The sequence below is a fragment of the Callionymus lyra genome, chromosome 1, assembly GCF_982586985.1.
Source record: "Callionymus lyra chromosome 1, fCalLyr1.hap1.1, whole genome shotgun sequence".
Taxonomy (NCBI): domain Eukaryota; kingdom Metazoa; phylum Chordata; class Actinopteri; order Syngnathiformes; family Callionymidae; genus Callionymus; species Callionymus lyra.
Genome location: NC_141818.1, coordinates 2880409 through 2899366, shown reverse-complemented (window position 1 = coordinate 2899366; position 18958 = coordinate 2880409). Strand labels below are relative to the sequence as shown.

The 18958-nt window shown below is 39.1% G+C and overlaps 1 protein-coding gene across 3 annotated transcripts in view; it reads right to left on the bottom strand.

Annotated features, from left to right (window-relative positions):
- LOC148087431 (rho guanine nucleotide exchange factor 28-like) overlaps nucleotides 1-18958 on the bottom strand; it is a 54672-nt gene that overhangs the window by 10737 nt on the left and 24977 nt on the right. For 2 of the 3 annotated variants that reach the window (XM_087788048.1, XM_087788049.1), the window contains 12 exons: nucleotides 14791-14912; nucleotides 14362-14723; nucleotides 12221-12395; nucleotides 10861-10972; nucleotides 10552-10632; nucleotides 8754-8796; nucleotides 6773-6862; nucleotides 5503-5626; nucleotides 2549-2693; nucleotides 2322-2377; nucleotides 1663-1720; nucleotides 949-1081 (listed from right to left, as the gene is read on the bottom strand). In XM_087788048.1, the coding sequence (XP_087644174.1) occupies nucleotides 949-1081; nucleotides 1663-1720; nucleotides 2322-2377; nucleotides 2549-2693; nucleotides 5503-5626; nucleotides 6773-6862; nucleotides 8754-8796; nucleotides 10552-10632; nucleotides 10861-10972; nucleotides 12221-12395; nucleotides 14362-14723; nucleotides 14791-14912 (1501 nt within the window). The remainder of the gene's footprint in view (nucleotides 1-948; nucleotides 1082-1662; nucleotides 1721-2321; nucleotides 2378-2548; nucleotides 2694-5502; nucleotides 5627-6772; nucleotides 6863-8753; nucleotides 8797-10551; nucleotides 10633-10860; nucleotides 10973-12220; nucleotides 12396-14361; nucleotides 14724-14790; nucleotides 14913-18958) is intronic. The other variant, XM_087788050.1, reaches the window with a different exon arrangement.

Below are 18958 nucleotides of genomic sequence, written 5' to 3'. Positions count from 1 at the left end.
ATTTCCTCAACAGAACTGAACGTTGAGTCGGTGCTAAGCTAACATTCTTGCTAACTATGGCGGGAAACTTGCCGAAGCTAAACTACAATCAAGATTTTACTCTTGATACACTTTATTATATCAATCTTATTTCACAATATCGTATTGATATCCAAAAATAATAAAAATATTAATATTATTTTATAATTTTTTTGTCTTTAAATTATATTTTACGTTAGGTTAGGTAGAACTTTATTTATTATTATTATTATTATTTATTTATTTATATCCTAGTTATTTTATGGTTGATATTTCAAAAAGGGTTTATAAAAGGAAAATGAATTATTAACAGATGATTGGCTTTTTAAAATAATTTACAATTAATATGCAAATGTTAAAGCCGCTTGCTCATTTTTGTGGTGCAATTAATTGTCCGGCCACTAGATGGCAGCAGTCATTATGTCCTCCGCAGCCAAAATGACAATGAAATCTCGAGAGATCTCGAGGATGACTGAGGACGAGAGGATACAGTCGACTCCAGCAGACGTTTGAACATATTTGGTTTCAAAGTGAAGTGTAAATTCTGCAACACCAGAGTCAAGTACTTGACAATACTAAGAATATATTATTTTTACTACCGTATCAAAAATTTTGTTTCTTTGCTCGTGTATCGTGATACATATCGTAGTGCATGACGCTTATCAATACACACTCCTATGATTCTGGCTATTTACTGTGTTCCTTTCCCAGCTACCTAGGGTGAGAGGTCGGGGACACCCTGACTCTGTCACCTGTGTTTTGTAGGACACATATAGGACACAATCTCGAGTCATCAATACAGCTCTGTGTGGACTGTGGGAGGAAACCAGAGTTTCTAGTCGAACAACAGGCTAACTTTACCAACAACTTAAAACTTATTTAAAAAAAAAATCATATTTAAAAAAAGGTTTGATTGAAGGCGAGATTCACCTGTTCTCCACAGACACAGAGAGACTCTTGGCGAGAGCGGCTGCCTGGTCTTTCTTCTCTCTGATGGCAGCCGGGAATGACGTGGAGGACGAGGCGGCGACAGGGGAGGACGGGACGCTGTCCTTCTGGGAGTCTGAAGAAGATGACGGATCGTTGAAGTCACTTTTCTTCCCAGAATCCACCATCATTACAAACAACATCTTCCTCCGAGTGACCAGCTTCGTGCTGCTTTCAGGTGCAACTTAACCCTTGTGTTATCTCTGGGTCAAGGCGACCCGGTGGCTCAAAAACAAATGTGTTTCAGGTATCCCTTGTGTTGCGTCTGGGTCAAGTTGAGGGATTCCTCGAACACGTTGGATTTTGGGGCCACTGGGTCACCTTGACCCAGAGATAACAATTTTATTCTTGAATGATTACATGGTAAGATCCGTTTTAAATCATTAATAATAATCTAGTATTAATTCAGGATTTTACAGCCTTCCACGTAAAATAACCCTTTGTTCGTTCAGTTTTCAGATCTTTTAAAAAACATTTTGGGTTTTTCCCCGGACGCTGCCGACCTCCTGCTGAGTCGGATTAAAATGTAACTTTTTAAGAGTGAAAGATCAACAACAAGGAGGAGGAGGAGGAGGAGGAGGTGAATGAATGACTGGGTCGGGGGAGAAGTGGGACAGGTGACGGCTCGGGTGAGGAGGGGGGAGACTTTCGACTCACTCTGTGGAAGCGACTGAGTCTTGCTTTTCAACAGCAGCAGCGTCTTCTCCGGCATCTTCTGAGGAAACGTGAGAATATTCTAACGTTAATAAAGAAAGAACTGTTTGACGGGGGTCGGGAAAATGGTTTACAAACTTATAAAGAAACTAAATATAAATAAAAATATATAACAACATAATGTAAGTAAGTAAGTAAGTAAGTAATTATTATTTGTATAGCGCTTTTCCAGACCAGGGTCACAAAGCGCTTAAACAATCAAAACAATATTTAATAAAGTATATATTTTAAACGTCAAGATAATACTGAGAACAACACGGGAGTTCCAGAAAATCAAGGAAAAGCCTGAACAAATAAAAACAACTATATGTATAAATGTTGTCCAAACAGACAGTTTTCATTTACGTATTTATTTATTTGACATTTTTTTCTGCATAAAAATGTCATTTTATCCAGTTTTTTCCATTGAATTTAAAAATATTGATGCATGTAAAGTCAGTTTGCATCGAGAATAAATTCCAACTTATAAAAAAAATACATGTCAGGAAAGTCCAGAGACAACACGGATCATAATGATGGACAGTTAATGATGAAGGAGCCTCAGGTCTGACCCAGTGTTTCCTCCTCACTGAAGCTCAGATGATCAAACCTTGGACACTCACCTTCCCACAGGAGGCAGCAGACTCTCGGCAGCTCTTGTGGACGATCAGGAAACAATCTGGAGACAAAATCCCATCGAATCCAAGTTTACGTCAGAAGTTGATAAATAATAAACACGATCATCACTTCTCTGGACACCAGGTGTTGTGTGTGTGTGTGTGAGTGTGTGTGTGAGTGTGTGTGTGTGTGTGTGTGTGTGAGTGTGTGCTGACACGAGAGCAGGACTTACTGGAGCACTGCTGCAGCTCCTTCCCAGAAACGGACTTGTCACAGGCCACACAGGCAGCAGGACCAGACGGGGACAAGGGGGTGAACTGGTGACCGCTGGTGGATCCGTTCTTCTCCTTCACGTCCTTCACGTCTTTACCCTTCACCTGAAACATGGCTCGCGTTAGCTTTGAGGAGATCTTGAGTCGTGTCCACTGAGGTGTCTCAGGTATCTCAGGATGTTCCCGTATGGACGGATATCAGTGTCGTCTCAATATTAAATGCTTGAATTTTACTTAACAAATATTGAACCATTATGGTTTTTTTTAGAAATTATGTTTTTTTAATCATTGAATTATCATTTATTTTTATTTAATTCAATTATTTCTAATTTATGTTAAAAGTTCGATGTTTTTTTCCTAATAATTTAATTAAATTATTTTCAAAATTAACCTTGTTTTTGTTTGTTTTTTACACATAGAGATGGATATTATAATTGTAATATTTCAAAAATAAATGTTCTAAATTGAACATTTTCTAAATTCAATAAAATGACATTTAAAATGTTTAAACTTTGGATTCATTTTATTGAAATGTTGTTTTTCTTTTTTTTAATAATTGATTTCAATAATTTATATATAGAAAGGTTGATTTTTAAATTTATTTAATAATGGAATCAAACAATTTGAATATCTTGAAAATCTTGAAAATGGAAAAAAAGGTTTTACACATAAATTAGATATTTCTCGTTCATTACATTTTGAATTTAATGTAAAGATGTTGATCCTGCCACCAGACAAGACCAATCGAGTACCGAGCTACTTGATCAACCATTTTTTACATCTAATTTAAGAACCTAAGAATAAAAAATATTTAATTTAGCAATTGCATTATTTAAAAGACTGCTATAAGAATATAAAACTCTATATGTTAAACACATTTTAAATTAAAAAATTGACAATTCAATTAAAAACAAATTCAACCTTACAATATAGAGATAATGGAATTCAATCATTAAACAACATTTAAAGCTCAAACAAAACAACATTTAAATGAAACAAAAAAGATTTTACAAAAGGATTCAAGAGTCAAAGCTCGTAACTAGACGAGGAGCCACCGTCCCCTCAAGTCCACCTGTTAAAGGGCCCCCCGCATGTTTACGTTGTGGACTTGCACGAGGACTCGGCTGCTGCTGCGGAGCTTCATTCTCGGGGGGCTTAACAAGACCCCTTTGTGTGTTTATGTGCGACGAAGTGTTTATTTTCTTGCGAGGAACACTCGGCGTGTGTGTCCGTGCATACATGCGCGGCACATGTTGTCGAGAGGTTTTTTTTTACTACACACGGTGTTTCTACGGCGCTGTGTTGGGGGGTCTCGTGTTATGTAAGAGGATATTTTTACTGCATCCCGTCGCTAAGACCCTCAACTGAGGGGAATTTTCTTTTAGGGCCAAATAAAGGCAGCGCAGGAGAGACGACGAGCCGAGGTGGTAAAACTTTTAACGGCCGGAGAAGACCTCGAGTATGTTGCGCCGCGAGGGACTTCCGGTGTGAAGCCGGTGGGCTCGAGGTGGTGGGCTGGAGAGCTGGTGGGCTGGAGAGCTGGTGGTGGGCTCGAGAGCTGCTGGTCGCGTGCCAGACTTGTTGATAGTGGTGCTGGTGTATATATGTGTCGAGGCTGGTCCTCGTCACCACAACATTATTGCTGACAAGGCATTTTTAACTCCACAGACCACGGGTGGTGTGCGGTTGTTTTTTGTTTCCTAATAAGGTGTTAACTTCCTTCATCTCACTCAGAGACGACTAATGTAACCGAGTCAACACCTTCAGATCAGGGGTGTCGGACCCATCGCACCAGGGGGCTGGAAATGTGTTGACTTGAAGTTAGGGGCCCAACAGAAAGTACTGTGGTCGCTCATCTATCACATGGGTTACTTCGTGAAACAAATTAGCAAAGTAATGACAAGTTAATATTTTACTTGTTTAAATTAACAACATTAATTTCATCTTACAAGCACAAAATACATGTACATCTGAGGTGTCATCTCTCTCAACAACCCCCTCAGTACCAGTGACCTGAACGGCTACGGTCATACTTTGCCGCCCAGCCAACCAATCACAGCCGTCGATCACCTTTGACAACAACATAGACTTGTGCTGTGTCTCGAATCCCGCACTTCTCCAAGTGCACTGCTTTACAGTACACTGTGAGACAGTGCACTTACTTGCGCAGTACTCAAATTTCGTCAGTGTAGTACTGTCTCAAATAAAACTCTGTTGTTACACACAGGAAATGACTCGACAACTTCTTCTTCTACTACTATTTAACACTGATCGCAACCAGTTGTTGAAACACTATCACTGACAATTGACAACACTTTTCTCCAATTGAAACAAGTTATTAAGTTGTGTTTTGTTGTGTTATTATTGTTGTTTTGTGGTAAAATTAGTGTTTTTTACGTCAGTATCTGCTCCGAAGACGCATCGTCAGTGACGTAGCTTCAGTTTAGCTTCAGTTTAGCTTCAGTTTAGCTTCAGTTTAGCTTCTGTTTAGCTTCAGTTTAGCTTCAGCTTAGCTTCAGTTTAGCTTCAGTTTAGCTTCAGTTTAGCTTCATCTACGTCACTAAGATGGCGGTCGTTAAGGGTGGAAAGTGTCCATCGATCCACACTCCATTTTCTGGCCATTTAAGCGCACCAATTGAGTGCTCATTGCAGACTACATTTTCGCACACTGCTCATCACACTTGTGCACTCAAAATATTAAGTTTAAGTGCAGAAGTGCTCGATTTGGGACACAGCCTTGTATTTTAATTAAAAGAACTGTAGTCGTCACCAAACAGAAAAGTGTGTAGAAAGGCATCATGGGATAAGAGCAGGTGTGTGTGTGGATCAATGTCCATCTTGTATATTGTTTGATATTTATTTATATTATTATTAGTATCATTTCACTGAAATAGCCATAAGAACCTTCGATCACCTTGGTTTTGTTCCGCGTGCTCGACATCCTGTTCTTGAGGAAGCTGAAGGTCCGACTGACTTTGTACTTCTCCGACTCGACTTTGGACGGGATGATGTATTTGTCCCACTCCTCGTCCTCGATCCTGGCGAAGAGTCGACAGTGAGACATCGTGGTATCAGAAGTGTTCACACTCGCATTAGTACGTTTTCATCCACGAGAGCATCTATTCTAGGACCCTGACAGGCCGACGACATCGGAGAATGTCCACCAGTCGTCCAGGATTCCTCTTCAGTCCACGACAACATGCTTGGCGTGCTTGAAAACTCACTACCGGCTGCAGTCGCAGATATTTTTAGTGCAACTTTGTCAAGATGCCATTAATAAAGTGTCGACTATTTTGAGCGGTTCGACAGAGAGGCGACTTCAAATGTGTTCAATAGGAAAATGGATCATTGAAGTTGAATTTTGAACTATTATTTTGAAATATTCTATCACACTAACGTTTATAACTTTATTTTGGTAACAATTTGAAAGTTTTGTTTAATTTATTTTCATTAACTAAATTATATAGCAAATTATTAAAGAAAAAAATGGAAAAATTGTGGCATTTTATGTATTAATTCAAATGATCCTTATTCATTTTTAATTGTTTTTAATTTACACATAATATAACAATAATCATCTATAATAAGATTCTTTAATGTTAAATAAATTATTATTTTATATGTTCTAAAAAAAAGAGTTATTATTTATGCTTAATAAATCCCCTTAGAAAGTTTTAAAACGTAATAATGAATAATTGTTTGTTTACAATATGCAGTTAAGTATAGTATGGTATTAATACAGATAAATAGAAAATAAAGGAAGTTTAAATACAAGCCACAATAATTGTATTTTATTTTATTCTGCGACTAATTTGTACATTTTTAATTTGTATAAATAATATTCTCTTCACATTTCTTTGAGAAAAATATACATTAACAATATCCGATTTAATTATTTTTAAATTTTATTTATATATATATATATTTTGTATAATAAAAGAAATATATATTTATATATTTTTTCTAACAAAATCACACAATCTAGTGAAAATATAACAGAAATTAAAATGTAACTCATGTTAATGTTTAATTTGGTCAGAATTCAACTTCAGATCCCAGTGTTAGTCAGAAGAAGAAACATGCGGCGTCGTTCAAACATGAGGTGATGCGTGAGAGTGGCGGCGGGGGTGCGGCTGCACATGCGTGTCCGCCGGTCCGAGGACGTTGGTGGTTGAACAACATACTCTTTGAGGAACTCTGTGAGGGTGAGGTGCTGCGGTGACACGCTGCGCTCCTCCTCCGCCGACTGGGCCCGTTTACGGAAGCCCAGAATCCTGCGTGGACACGACACACCTCAACCCACAAATCTTCTGTCTCGTCATGTTAGGAAATGTCATCCGTGAACCGCAGCAGTAAATCTAAGTCAATCTACACCAGAAGCTAAAGCTATCCTACAAATATATGAACGATTTAAAGCGTGTTTGTCTGTGAATTCATGATGATTAGTCATTAAAGTGAAGACGATCATGGAGCGAAGCGTTGATGATGAAATGAATTGTGAGGAAATGGAGTTTAAAGTTTAAAGGAGCCACAGAACGATGAGCATCCAACAGTCTTAATATCAACTTCAGTGTCATTCAGTTTATCGTCGGTGTCACTGGTCCGCAGTGGTCAGTACCCATCAAAGGTGTTCCAGGGATGATAACTATCAAAGATAATTATAAATACGAGCTTAAGTCTCTAATGTAGAATAAGTAACTAAGTAAGTCATTTTTATTTGTATAGCGCTTTTCCAGACCAGGGTCACAAAGCGCTTAAACAATCAAAACAATACTCAATAAAGTATATACCTTAAAGGTCAAGAGTGAGCTCTGTGCTAATGACTACATTGTAAAACAGCAGATGTATGTACTTTTTACGTTTCTGAGATGAGGAATTGACTTTTATTTTGAAAACTTTGGACCTTTAATGTGGTCAGAAGTCCAGCCTGGACAATCAAGTCAAGGTTATATAACATTCAGAATATTTTAACAAGTGTTTTTAACTCCCTCACCCTACTTTGGTACTTTGTTACTGTGTTGTACTTCTACTGTACATTTCCAGTTTATTATTGTTATAATTTATTTGTATTTGAATGTATATGTGCAGTGTATGTTTAATCTTTTTCTACTGTGAACTTGCTACTGTGACGACACAAATCTTCCTTTTTAGAGTTTTAAAGGAGTATCTTATCTTATCTTATCCGAATTTAGATTTCAGGTTTGACTTAACCCGTGTGTTATCTCAGAGGGATTGGTTTTTCCAGGCGTGCGGGTCAATTTGACCCAGAGACAACACAAGGAATAAAGATAAAAAGGACATTACACCTGTGAGGAACTAGAGGCCAGAGTAACTCTGGGGTGTTTCTTCATAGTGGAGGACGAATGATCAGGGAAAACATAACATGTTTGTTGTATAAAGAACAAAGTGTTATAGTTATGGTTCAGCCACATGTAAAAATACTATTTATCAGAGAAGGTTTATTAACATATATTATATAAAACTATTATAATTTTGAGTTTCCTTGAAGAAAAAAACTTAACTTAAGCCAAAATCTTTAACTATTCTCGGTTCGAACCCCTTTTTATATTTAATATACTAAACCTCTCACTTGTTTTTGAAGTCTCTGTATAATTGTTGACCTCCATAGTCTCCGTCTCTTATCTTAAACACTGACATCTTAATAGTTCAGGACCTAAACATCATTTGTTTGAGTTTGAGCAAAGATCCGTCTGGCCACATTAAAAGGACTTGGTGGGCCGGAATTGGCCCCTGGGCCATGAGTTGACCTAGAATAAGTTAGTAAATAAACTTCAAATCCTGATGTGAAACCAGCCAATCAGCGTCACAGAATAAAACAGAAGGATGAAACCACATCTGGTTGTTTTGTTTTTTGAAGTGCGGATCAAAGGCGAGTCGGTGTAAATATTCAGAAGTAAGAAGCCGTTACTGTGGACCCTTTAAGACGCCACTGATGTGGTGTGTGTTCCTGCAGGACACTGGGAGGTTCTCTGTTTATCCAGAGGTTGTTTGAGGTTCTGATCAGAGTGACTTCTGGCCACAGCAGCGGGACAGGAAGTATGTCACATCCTGTCCCCGCCGAGGCTCTGAAGACCCGACTGTGTCCACGCAGGAACCAGCGAGCGCGTCTAAACATCACGGGTCGACACATAAAAGACACTTTACCTCTTCTCTCGGCTGCTGTCGCTCAGGCTGAAGGCGCTCTGCTCTGTAATTCAACAAACGCTCCAGTTAAACAGGAATAAACAGTGGTTTTTGGAGGCAGATCAGCAGGTCGCGGTTAGAAACTTCAGCCCCAATCAGAGAGAGAGTTGAGATAAATACAAGGATCCCACCGAGCTGGAAAGAAGATGAATTCTGCCTTCAATAAGCTGATGATGGAAAACAGATTTCTGATGACTTTTCCAAAACTTTTGAAATATGAAAGTGTTTTTGGGTTCATCGCTCGGACGGCAGATTAGTCAATAAAGTTGTTCATCTTCATGTCGAACAACTGAGCCTGGAAACTTCAGGGGAGATTCTAGAAGACGTTCGATCACACGGCTCCACAGGTGAGTCACACACAGAAGCCCAGCAACAACCAAACACCCGGGGAGAGATTGGAACCCACAACCCTCTAGTCACCGCAGATACGAGCTGCACAATTAAGGATGAAGTGGAAATAGATGTGTATTATTTTGTACTTTAAACATCTGAAACATGAGCCACAGTTTGTTTTGTAGCGTCGACCACTGACCAGGATCTTAAAAGTATCAAAGTTTAGTGTCATTTTTTATGGAATACTTTGATATTCTTTCTTTATTATTCCATGTTTGATAGATAACAGCATTTAAGAAACACTTTTTAATCAGTTAAAATGTGAAAGGATTGTATTGGAATTTTGGGTCCAAACTGCCACGAATGCCCTACAATCACTTTTTTCAAGTATAACCGCAAGAAAACTCTATTACCAAGATTTGAAAATAAATCAGAGGAATAACCTTATTTTCAGATTTATTTTCTACATTCAGGTTTTCTGTTGATTCTTACATTTGGCTCATATGTGTCCACGTGTTAAAGAAATCTTATATTTAAGGAGTTTTCTTCTACAATAAGAAAACGTTGCCAGTAATGTAAAAAAAATTAAATTATTTCTGTACCCTGTTGCACTTTACTACTATTTATTGTTGTACTTTTATTGTTGTGGGGTTTTCTTTTTTTGATGCTACTTTATATTGTCATATTGTTGTTGTGTATTTCTATAAACATTTTTTTGCAATGTATGTTAAATGTAATATGTATTTATGTTTAATCTTTTTTCTATTTCTGTTATCTCCTGTGGACTTTCTGCTGTGATAACTTATGATTTATAGAGCAATATCTAATTGATAATATCTAAATAGGATTTTGATTTTTATTTTGAGTGTTTTTAAATACAATAAAAATAGAAATATTTAGATTAATGTATTGAATAAAATACAATAAGTGTCCCGTAAACTGTAGTTCGCTAGAGTGCAATTGTTGAGTTGCAAAGTTAATATTTAACACAAATAACAACAAATAAATATGTATTCTTGGGCCAGACAGTTATTTCTATGTACCTTCATTGGTACATTAACCAGACCATGATATTGTGAAGAGACCTGAGGGGCTGGTCGTGACGTTAGATAAGCTCTGCTCAGAATCTTCCAGGCCTCTGTTCTTAGATAAGCTGAGCTCTGTTGTTGGTGTGAAATCAAACTTCCACTTTCCTCGCCAACTGGAGTGCGAACTGCTTCTCTGTGTGTGTGTTTGTTAACAGGGCAGCGCTACAACTGCTAACCCAAACTCCATAAAACCCTGCGGTGGTCAGTCAGGGGCCGAAGGAAACCCCCCGTAATTGAAGGAATTGAACCACAAGAATATTCCACGTCTTCCTGTAATTGTGCAGCCGGAGCCGCTCTGCCTTCAGATGAAAGTGGAGTCTGTAGGTCCGGGTACTTACTAACTTGGTTGAGGCGTGAGAGGGACTTGGACAGAGACAGGGCTTGCAGCAGAGACCGACCGCCGCTACTGAACGCGCCACCTACACGGGAGGAAGGCGAGGCCGTGGCGGAGGTCACTAACACGTGTATAACAGCTCCGTATCAGCGCTCGGCTGACACTGAACACACACCGACTTTATGGAGGTTTTGCTTTATTTACGACAACAGTCTGGTCTCGTCCCGGCGAGACATGTGACACTTGTGTCCGTCTCGCTGACCTTCCCGGAACAGAGCGGGCCACGGAGGTAAAGAGGTCGGAGTTCGCTCACCTTCTGCCAGGTCAGCGATGGTCGCGTCCCGGTTCAGCAGCGGACGCGACAGCTTCGCTTTGGGGGAGGAGTACGAGTACGAGCGCAGGCGGACCTCGGCCTCCTCCTGGTTCTGAGGCAGAAGGATAATCGTGTCAGGAATGGATCAACTGCTTCTTAACCCTCGGTAACCCTCGATGTGACCATTTAATTTAACTAATTAAACATTTATTTAAGAACATTTAATTGAACATGCAAACTGGGCATTGTATTGGTGACCTGAGCAGTATGCTTTGCAGGCCAGCCAACCAATCACAGCCATTGATTACTTCTGACAAACTACATGAAAGTCTCAACAACGGTGATGTTAAAAGCTCTAATAAGGCTTTGCCGCCCAGTCAACCAATCACAGCTGACGATCACTATTGACAGAGCAACATGTACTTATAACTTAAATACAGTATTGTAGCGACTAAAACCGCCATCACTAAAAAAGGTCAGTTTGTAGAAATGCATCATGGGAGTTCACTGTTTTGTTGCCACCATAAATAAAGCAGGTGCTGTAATAATTCCCCCCCCCCACACACACACACACTATGTTCTCTGCTAGTGTAGAAGTGAACTCGGCTGCAGCCAAATTCAATGACCTTTAAGACGGAACCCGTGTCCTTGTTTGTGTATTAACCCGTTTGTTTGTGACATAATATCACTTCCTGCCTTTGAGTTCGGAAAGTCTGCTGGCTTTTATCAGAGGAGGCGACTGGTGACCTTTCTTATCTTCAGAACAAAGACGGCAGAACCCAAAGACGAGGGGTTCTGAGCCGTAAAACAAGTCCAAAAGCTTCAAAAAAAAAAAGGAAATTGAAACATCTGCTTGACCAATAAAACCATTATAGAGCTGTTGATCCGAAGGAAGCAGGAAAATAACTTTTAATTTCACATTTGCTTCAGGTTTATTGATAGATCCTAAAACAATCATTATTATTATTACTATTTTAAAAGGGTTTTTATGGAGGAGTTGTGCACTGAGAAAGGTTTCATTGTTATCATTATTATTTTATGTATTTATTAATCAAACAAGATCAGGAAAAAAAACAGAAATGGAGTATGTTGCATTAAGCTTAAACGCCATCTAAGTTTATGTAAAAACCTGGTGGATTGGACGTCATTTTTTAAAATAAACTTGTCAACAACTACCACTTTAAATGTATAAAATTAAAGAATAAATGTTGTAGCGTTACTTCCCCTTCCTTTTAAAATGTAAATATCTTTCCATTTATGTTAAATCCGAGGTCACACGTTTCATATTTATACTCGATCCAGCGAGATGGACTTTCTAGAAGTCTATAAAAGGACACAGATCCAGACTGTCATGGTGTACCTTGGAGGACTTGTCCGTGCTGTCGGACAGGGTTCGGTTAATCTCCGGAGAAGCCTCCAAAGAGTCTCTCTCCTCCCCTGAGCTGGACCTGAGCGACGACTGCTGCTTGAAAGTAGAGCAAGGGTGAGTGAGTCCCAGGACGTCCTCTTCCCCGCTGTCACACTCCAGGCTGGGGCTGAAGACACAAACAGTTGGACACGTCACGAGCCGGGAGACAACCTGCTGCAGAAACCATTGACAAAAACAATTAATGTTCATTTTTAATGTTGAATATTGTGCATCGTCTACACCCCCCCAGATACTACCCATAATTCATGTCTGTGTTGTTGTTTTCTTCTGACTTTCCCTTCATTCATTTTCTACCATCTTTCACCATTTACAAGTTCACATTTTATTTGCATTATATTGGCTATTTATGCCCCATAATGCACCTGGGCCAAGTCTCATTTTATGTAGCCCGCAGATGGTATGTTCATATATTATATTAATATTAGTTTCGTTACCTATAAATATTTTTAATTGTTTACAATAACATAAGAAACTACTATTATACAGAGACTTCTGTTAAAAGTAAAAACTTACTGGATAAGAATCATTTAAATAAATCATTCAAGTCGTACTTCCTGTTACAGACAGTTTGGTACATTATATTGTTTTGCTTATATTAGCCTTATTAATTGTGATCAATTATGTTTTTTTTGTTGGCTTTTGATCATATCTAATGAAAGAAATTCAGATCTTTAAACTCAACATTAACTCAAATATTCAAAATGTATTTTTCGCTCTTTAAAAAAACTTATTATTGATAGTTTGGGTGAATATATATATATATATATCCAGATGACACTCAAAGTAGAACTGTTGAGCTTTATTCCAGGTGGCTAAAGTGCCTCCTGGGACAGGCGAGACTAGAAAGACAACTTTAAATCCCCAGTGAAGGTTCTTTAGGATGAGGGACTCTTAACGTTAACTGCTGCCCCCACGACCCAACGTTCATAACCCACTGCTATTGAAGCGACATAACCCTCATGAGCGGCAACAATAGACGCGTCAGTATTAAGAGTCTTGTGCGCCGAAGCATCAGAGAGGAAACTGGAAAGAATGTACGGAGAAACGTCAAAACACAAACAGCTCAATTGTGTCCAGACTTCCCGTCACTTTCCATCACAGGCGCTGACGACAGGAGCCGCATCCAGAAAACATTGTTCGAATTCCACGCTGATGATATTTGTGTTCGCTCGCCCAGGTGAGCCGGAGGAACAGGGAGTCTTATCCCAGTGGAGCAGATCCAGCACAAACAGCAGCGCTTGATGTTACACTTACTCAGCAGAAAGTGGATTCTCATCAAACTCATTTGGAAGATCATTACATGAGCAAATATATTTTTTTTTGATCATTTGATAATAGATTTGTTGATGGTTTAATTATATTACCAAATATAGCAAATCAATTTCCGGCCGGTTAATGGCAGTAGTCACTTCCTCCTCCGCATCTAAAGGGAACATTGAAATCCTGACTGAAGACGAGAGGATACAGTGACTCCTTCAGCTTTTAAAGCTGATGTTTGGACATATTTTAGTTTGAAAACAAATTAAAAGAGTTACGACTTCGTCAAGAGTCATGTGGTCTGTAAATTCTGTGTTGTCCCTTTATCGTAATACATATCGTATCAACAGATTACTTCCAATAAACACCCCTATATGATTGTATTTTATTATTCGTCCATTATTTCTGATATTTACAGCAGTATATACATGTTAACAGTTAATTAAACATTTGCTAATTTTAGAGTTTTATGCAAGACAAAACTTTAGGAAACAAAGGAGGAACATTGGGAACAATATTCCTTCGGGATCATGTTGGCTTCTGTCACTTCCTGTTTATGTCTCAAAGCAAAATTAAGATGTTTTGCTTTATAAAATATACTAATGGTCAGTATATTTTATAAAGCAAAACATCTTCATTTTTCTAACTCATTTGGATTTTTTACATTTAAACATTTTTTAAACACACCTAAATATATCATATGTATACATTTCTTTACGTATAAGGCTCTAGATCTTTACCTGTAAAATATTGCTTCAAAACGAACCTCATTCAAGGATTATTTGTTGAATAATGAACCTCAAAATGTGTCCTACCTCAGGATTTGAGTGGTCGCAGGCAAGCTACATCCTCTACGGACCAGAGCGGGAGAGACCGGGACCCCCGGCTGCCTTCTCTGTCCACCTTCGAACAATCGGAAGGCGGAAGCCAGCGGGGAGGACGGGAACGATGGGGAGGAGGTGAAGGGTGAAGGGGGAGAGCGCGGGGAGACGAGCGGAGACTGAGGTCTTTTATTCTCAGAGCCTGAGGTTCCTCGTTCCCGGTGCTGGCTCGAGAAGAGACGCCGGCTCTTGGGGGAGTTCCCTGAGTTAGACATGGAGAGTGGATCCCAGCCTGGAGGGCCAACCTGAGGTGTCTTCTCGCCTGGTAGGCGATATTTGATGTCGGCGTCGTCCACCTGGAGGATCAGATTGAATAAGTGAAAATCAAAAAAAAAAGGGTCTATAATTGAAGTCCGGACTCACCTGGTCCACCAACATGGCGTTGGCGTAGACTCTGTCCTTGCCATGGATCATGGCGGAGAGTCTGGCAGCGGCGGCGAGGGTCGGAGACGAGGGCTGTCCCTCCCCGACCGACTGACTTTTCTCTGCAGAGAGGGCGAAAAGTGGGGGATTTTCGATGTTACATTAGGTTTCCACAGCAACGCCAAATATTCTCTGACAAACACAGGAAGTGACATCCACATCCTGGACAGCCCGTGCCATTATCCAGCCTGTGTGTGTGTGTGTGTGTGTGTGTGTGTGCAAAAAAAAGGGTCCTTGTAGTCCAGATTGTGAGTCTGTTTCCAGGTTTCTTCCCTCCATGCCGACTTGAGAGCGGCAGGTGAGTGGAGATCACTCTACTGCCGAGCACACAGTCGCATTGAGGGGGAACCCTGCAGGACACAGTGGAGCCTCTGTGAGACGGAGGCTGCTTAAGCTGTTAAACGGCAGAACACACTAATGCTCTCAACACACACACACACACATACACACAACTCCCTTTGGGGCGTTATTCTGCACAGAAAACAACTTCTGCTTCCTTGGAAAGTTTGTTAGGAAGAAAAACATGTTCGCAAATAACCAAATGGACTGAAGAAGTCGCAGACTTTAACACAGAGAAGTTCCTAAAACAAAATAAACCAGTAAGAACCAGTCTGTGGACTCATGGCGAGACTGTTCATCTGTCAGTGACACAGAATCATTTGTGGATGTTGGATGAGAGTCAGGAATTATCCAAAAAAAAGAATCAAATGACAATAAGAGGATCACACATTGTGTCAAAGCTTGGGCTTTGTCAAGATTTGAGTGACTTTTCTTTTTTTGACCAAGTGTTGTGCGGTGGAATTACTTATTTATTGTGGATAAAATTCCCAATAGAATTAAGGTATTTGAACAAAAAAAAATTAAATAAAAAAAAAGAAGCTATTATTGTGAGAGAGAAATGGTTGTCATCTGAGAATAACCTGAAATAAAACCGTCAAATAACTGTACGAACTATTATTACAACACTTAATTGTAACTTGTTTTTTTCCTATAAATGTTTTTATATCTCTGATATTTATCTTGACTTTTTTTGCTTTTTTATTTAACATTTTTATTTTAACATTTACATTGTGTATTTTGTCTGTTTCAGAACTTTATATTTGTATTTCATGGATGCTGTTAATCTAATCTACAACCTAGTTGTGGAAAGTGCATCTATAATTCTATTATAGAATATAAATAAAATAATAAAAATATAGATATTTAAGGTGATTGTAGGGTTACGTAAAAGTGGAGAATGTTTCTATAGTTGCCAACATTGATCACTCAAATGAGGAGTGAAGATTCCACTGAAATATCTCCATGTTTTTTCACCTGGACTACATACATCGAACCAAATCCACATATATTGGTTGATAATTTAGCATCTTTTCAATAAAATACACAGCATTATGTATGTCTTATTATTCACTTTTTAAAACCACTCAAAGCATGTTCATATTTTTGAACCGAGTTCAGTTAAAATGTCGGCCCCTTGCATGACCTCTGACCTAAAGTATTATATATATTGTTACATCTTCCATTTTTATATACTGTACAATTTTTCTCTTGACATAAGCCGCCAGAAAAAGTTTGTTTTAAAGGTTTCACTTTAAAGTCGTTTTTTGTATGCGTTTGTTAAAAAATACTGAGTTACTGGAAACACCAAACACATCACTCAAGCCAACATACAAACACCAGGAAGGGGAAAGTGACCCCCTTCACCCCCTTTTTTTTGTTCCTGGGGACACTTTTTTTACGGGACTTTCACCTTCACTGTTATTTGTGTTGGTTTTAAGCTTGTACAGGTCAGAACATTGGTGAAATAAAAGGCGAGATCCTTCTATAATCAACCTCTGTTTCGGACGGTCGATCAAAGTCTCGGAGACTCCAGCAGGAGCAGAACGAACCACATGCATCATAGGCCAAAGTGTAAATTGAACCTTTTTATAGTGGTCCAACAAAAATACGTCTCCTCGTGTTGGCTCTTTGGCCTCCATATATCTCTCCCCAGTGTCTGCACTCCTGACCTCAGAGGGGTCTAGAATCTCCAGTCGCATTCTTTCAAACTCCTTTTAACCATACATCCGTGAAATTCACTCTTAAGGCAAAACCCAAACACTCTCGCCCCATGTTTTCACTCTACAGAGAAGAATGATGTGGTGTTACCAAGCCAGAATGGAAATTTAAAACTTTTTCCAAAAACCTGTAGAGCAGGACTAACCACGTGGTGTAAGGTGATTCTACAAAGGTGGTGTTTTTGTTTTATTGTGTGTCGCTTACAAAACTGTCATTGAACTAAAAATAATGGTTGGAATTTAACTGTACTTCAAGTCAACAACGTCACATAATGATAAAGAAAAAGCATCGGAACAACTGGAAAACACCTGGGATGACACTAGCAGGAATACAGCTCTAGCTCTGAAGACCTAAAGAGGGTTTTTGCTTCCCTTCCTTAGTAGTTGCCCCTGCTACATGGTGTCAAATCCTGGTCTAGGGACCATATCTGGCCCGCCAAAAGATCTTAAAGGTCTTAAAAAAGACATTCAGCCTCCAAGAACAAAAAGATTATAACATTATCAGTTGGGACGTGTATGGCGTGCAAGAATATGGTGATACGCATCACGATACAGAGGCAGAGTTACAATATATTACGATCATATAGTAACAAGTATATATGTGTAGTATTGTCCAGTACTTGACTCTGGTGTTGCAGAGTTTACAGACCACATGACTCTTGATGAAGTCGTAAATGCTTTCATTTGTTTATGTCAAAACATCAGCTTTAAAAGCAGCTTGAGTCGATTGTATCCTCTCATCCTCAGTTGCCGCTGGGAGTTCGAAGTATTTCAATATTCCTTTAGCTGCAGAGGAGATAACTACGGCTTAATTGCAACACAAAAAAAAGAACACAGCGTAAATATTTACGTTAACATAAAGTTAATTGTATATAAACCATAACAAAACTATAGTAACATATAAAATATGATTATCAAGCGAAAAGTGAAAAAATAGTCTGTGAATGAATGTTGTTGAATATTGATACAGTATAGAGGAAAAGAATATCGAGATATATGGCCATATTGATATTTTCTAACACCACTAACTATAATATTTTGTGTTAAAGACAATTTGGTAAACAAGCATTTTCGTTGGCCACAAATGAAAACATTTTGTCCCTTGTGTTTGCGTTGGGTTTTCATTCGATGCCCATATGTTAAAGTCATTCATAAAAATAAAGTTTTTTGTCTACAGCATTGAACTGTGATGATAACGTGATTGGTTCAATTTAATTTTTTTAAACGTCCATTTCTTCTTGCTGGACGACAACAACTTAACTACTCCATGACTCACGAGAAAACCATCGTTGAGAGACGCATAACAAGAAGAGAAGTTTCATTTCATGTTCTTCAACAGCGCGGGATATTTGTCTTGTGTACGGCAGACCATAATGAGGGGAAAAGATTCATCCAAAACCATTTAGTGAATCATAAGCTTATCTGCCTCGGGCAACATCAGCAGCTGCCTCATTATCTTCGACGGTTTCTAATGACATCCTCTGCAAACACGAGCCGTCCTCCGGACCGAACCTCCCACTGGAAGCTCAACATAGACGACGCGGCCGCAGCTAAATCATGTTTCCAAACCGAGTGTGTGCCACAGAGAAAGAGGAAAAAGACTTCCAGCAGTGCATAAATCAGAGCAGCGATTGGCTCTGCTTCCTTCAGCCTGTTAGGCTCATAAATCAGAGAGGCAGCAGGAGCCGACACTGATGAGGACACCAGATGAACCCGGTTCCAGCCACATCAAGAAAGGAGAAAGAAGAAAAAAAAAGGGACACCAGTTGAAGCTTTGTTTGATAAACGGACGTCCAGTCTGCTCTCGTTTATGAACCGCCAAAACTGTTCAATGCATTTAGTTCATCGAGTTACAGGGAGATAAGATTAGGGTCCGAGCGGCTTCATCATGAAAGCCGGAAAAAGAAGCCGCAGCTCGTCTGTTGAAGCACTTGAAGCCACATTTAGGCAGAGAACACACACCAGTTATAGATTTTTACGACGGGCGACACAAACTTGACTTGAGTCTGTAGTTTTCTGTGAGAATAAAACTCTAAATATGGCAACTACAA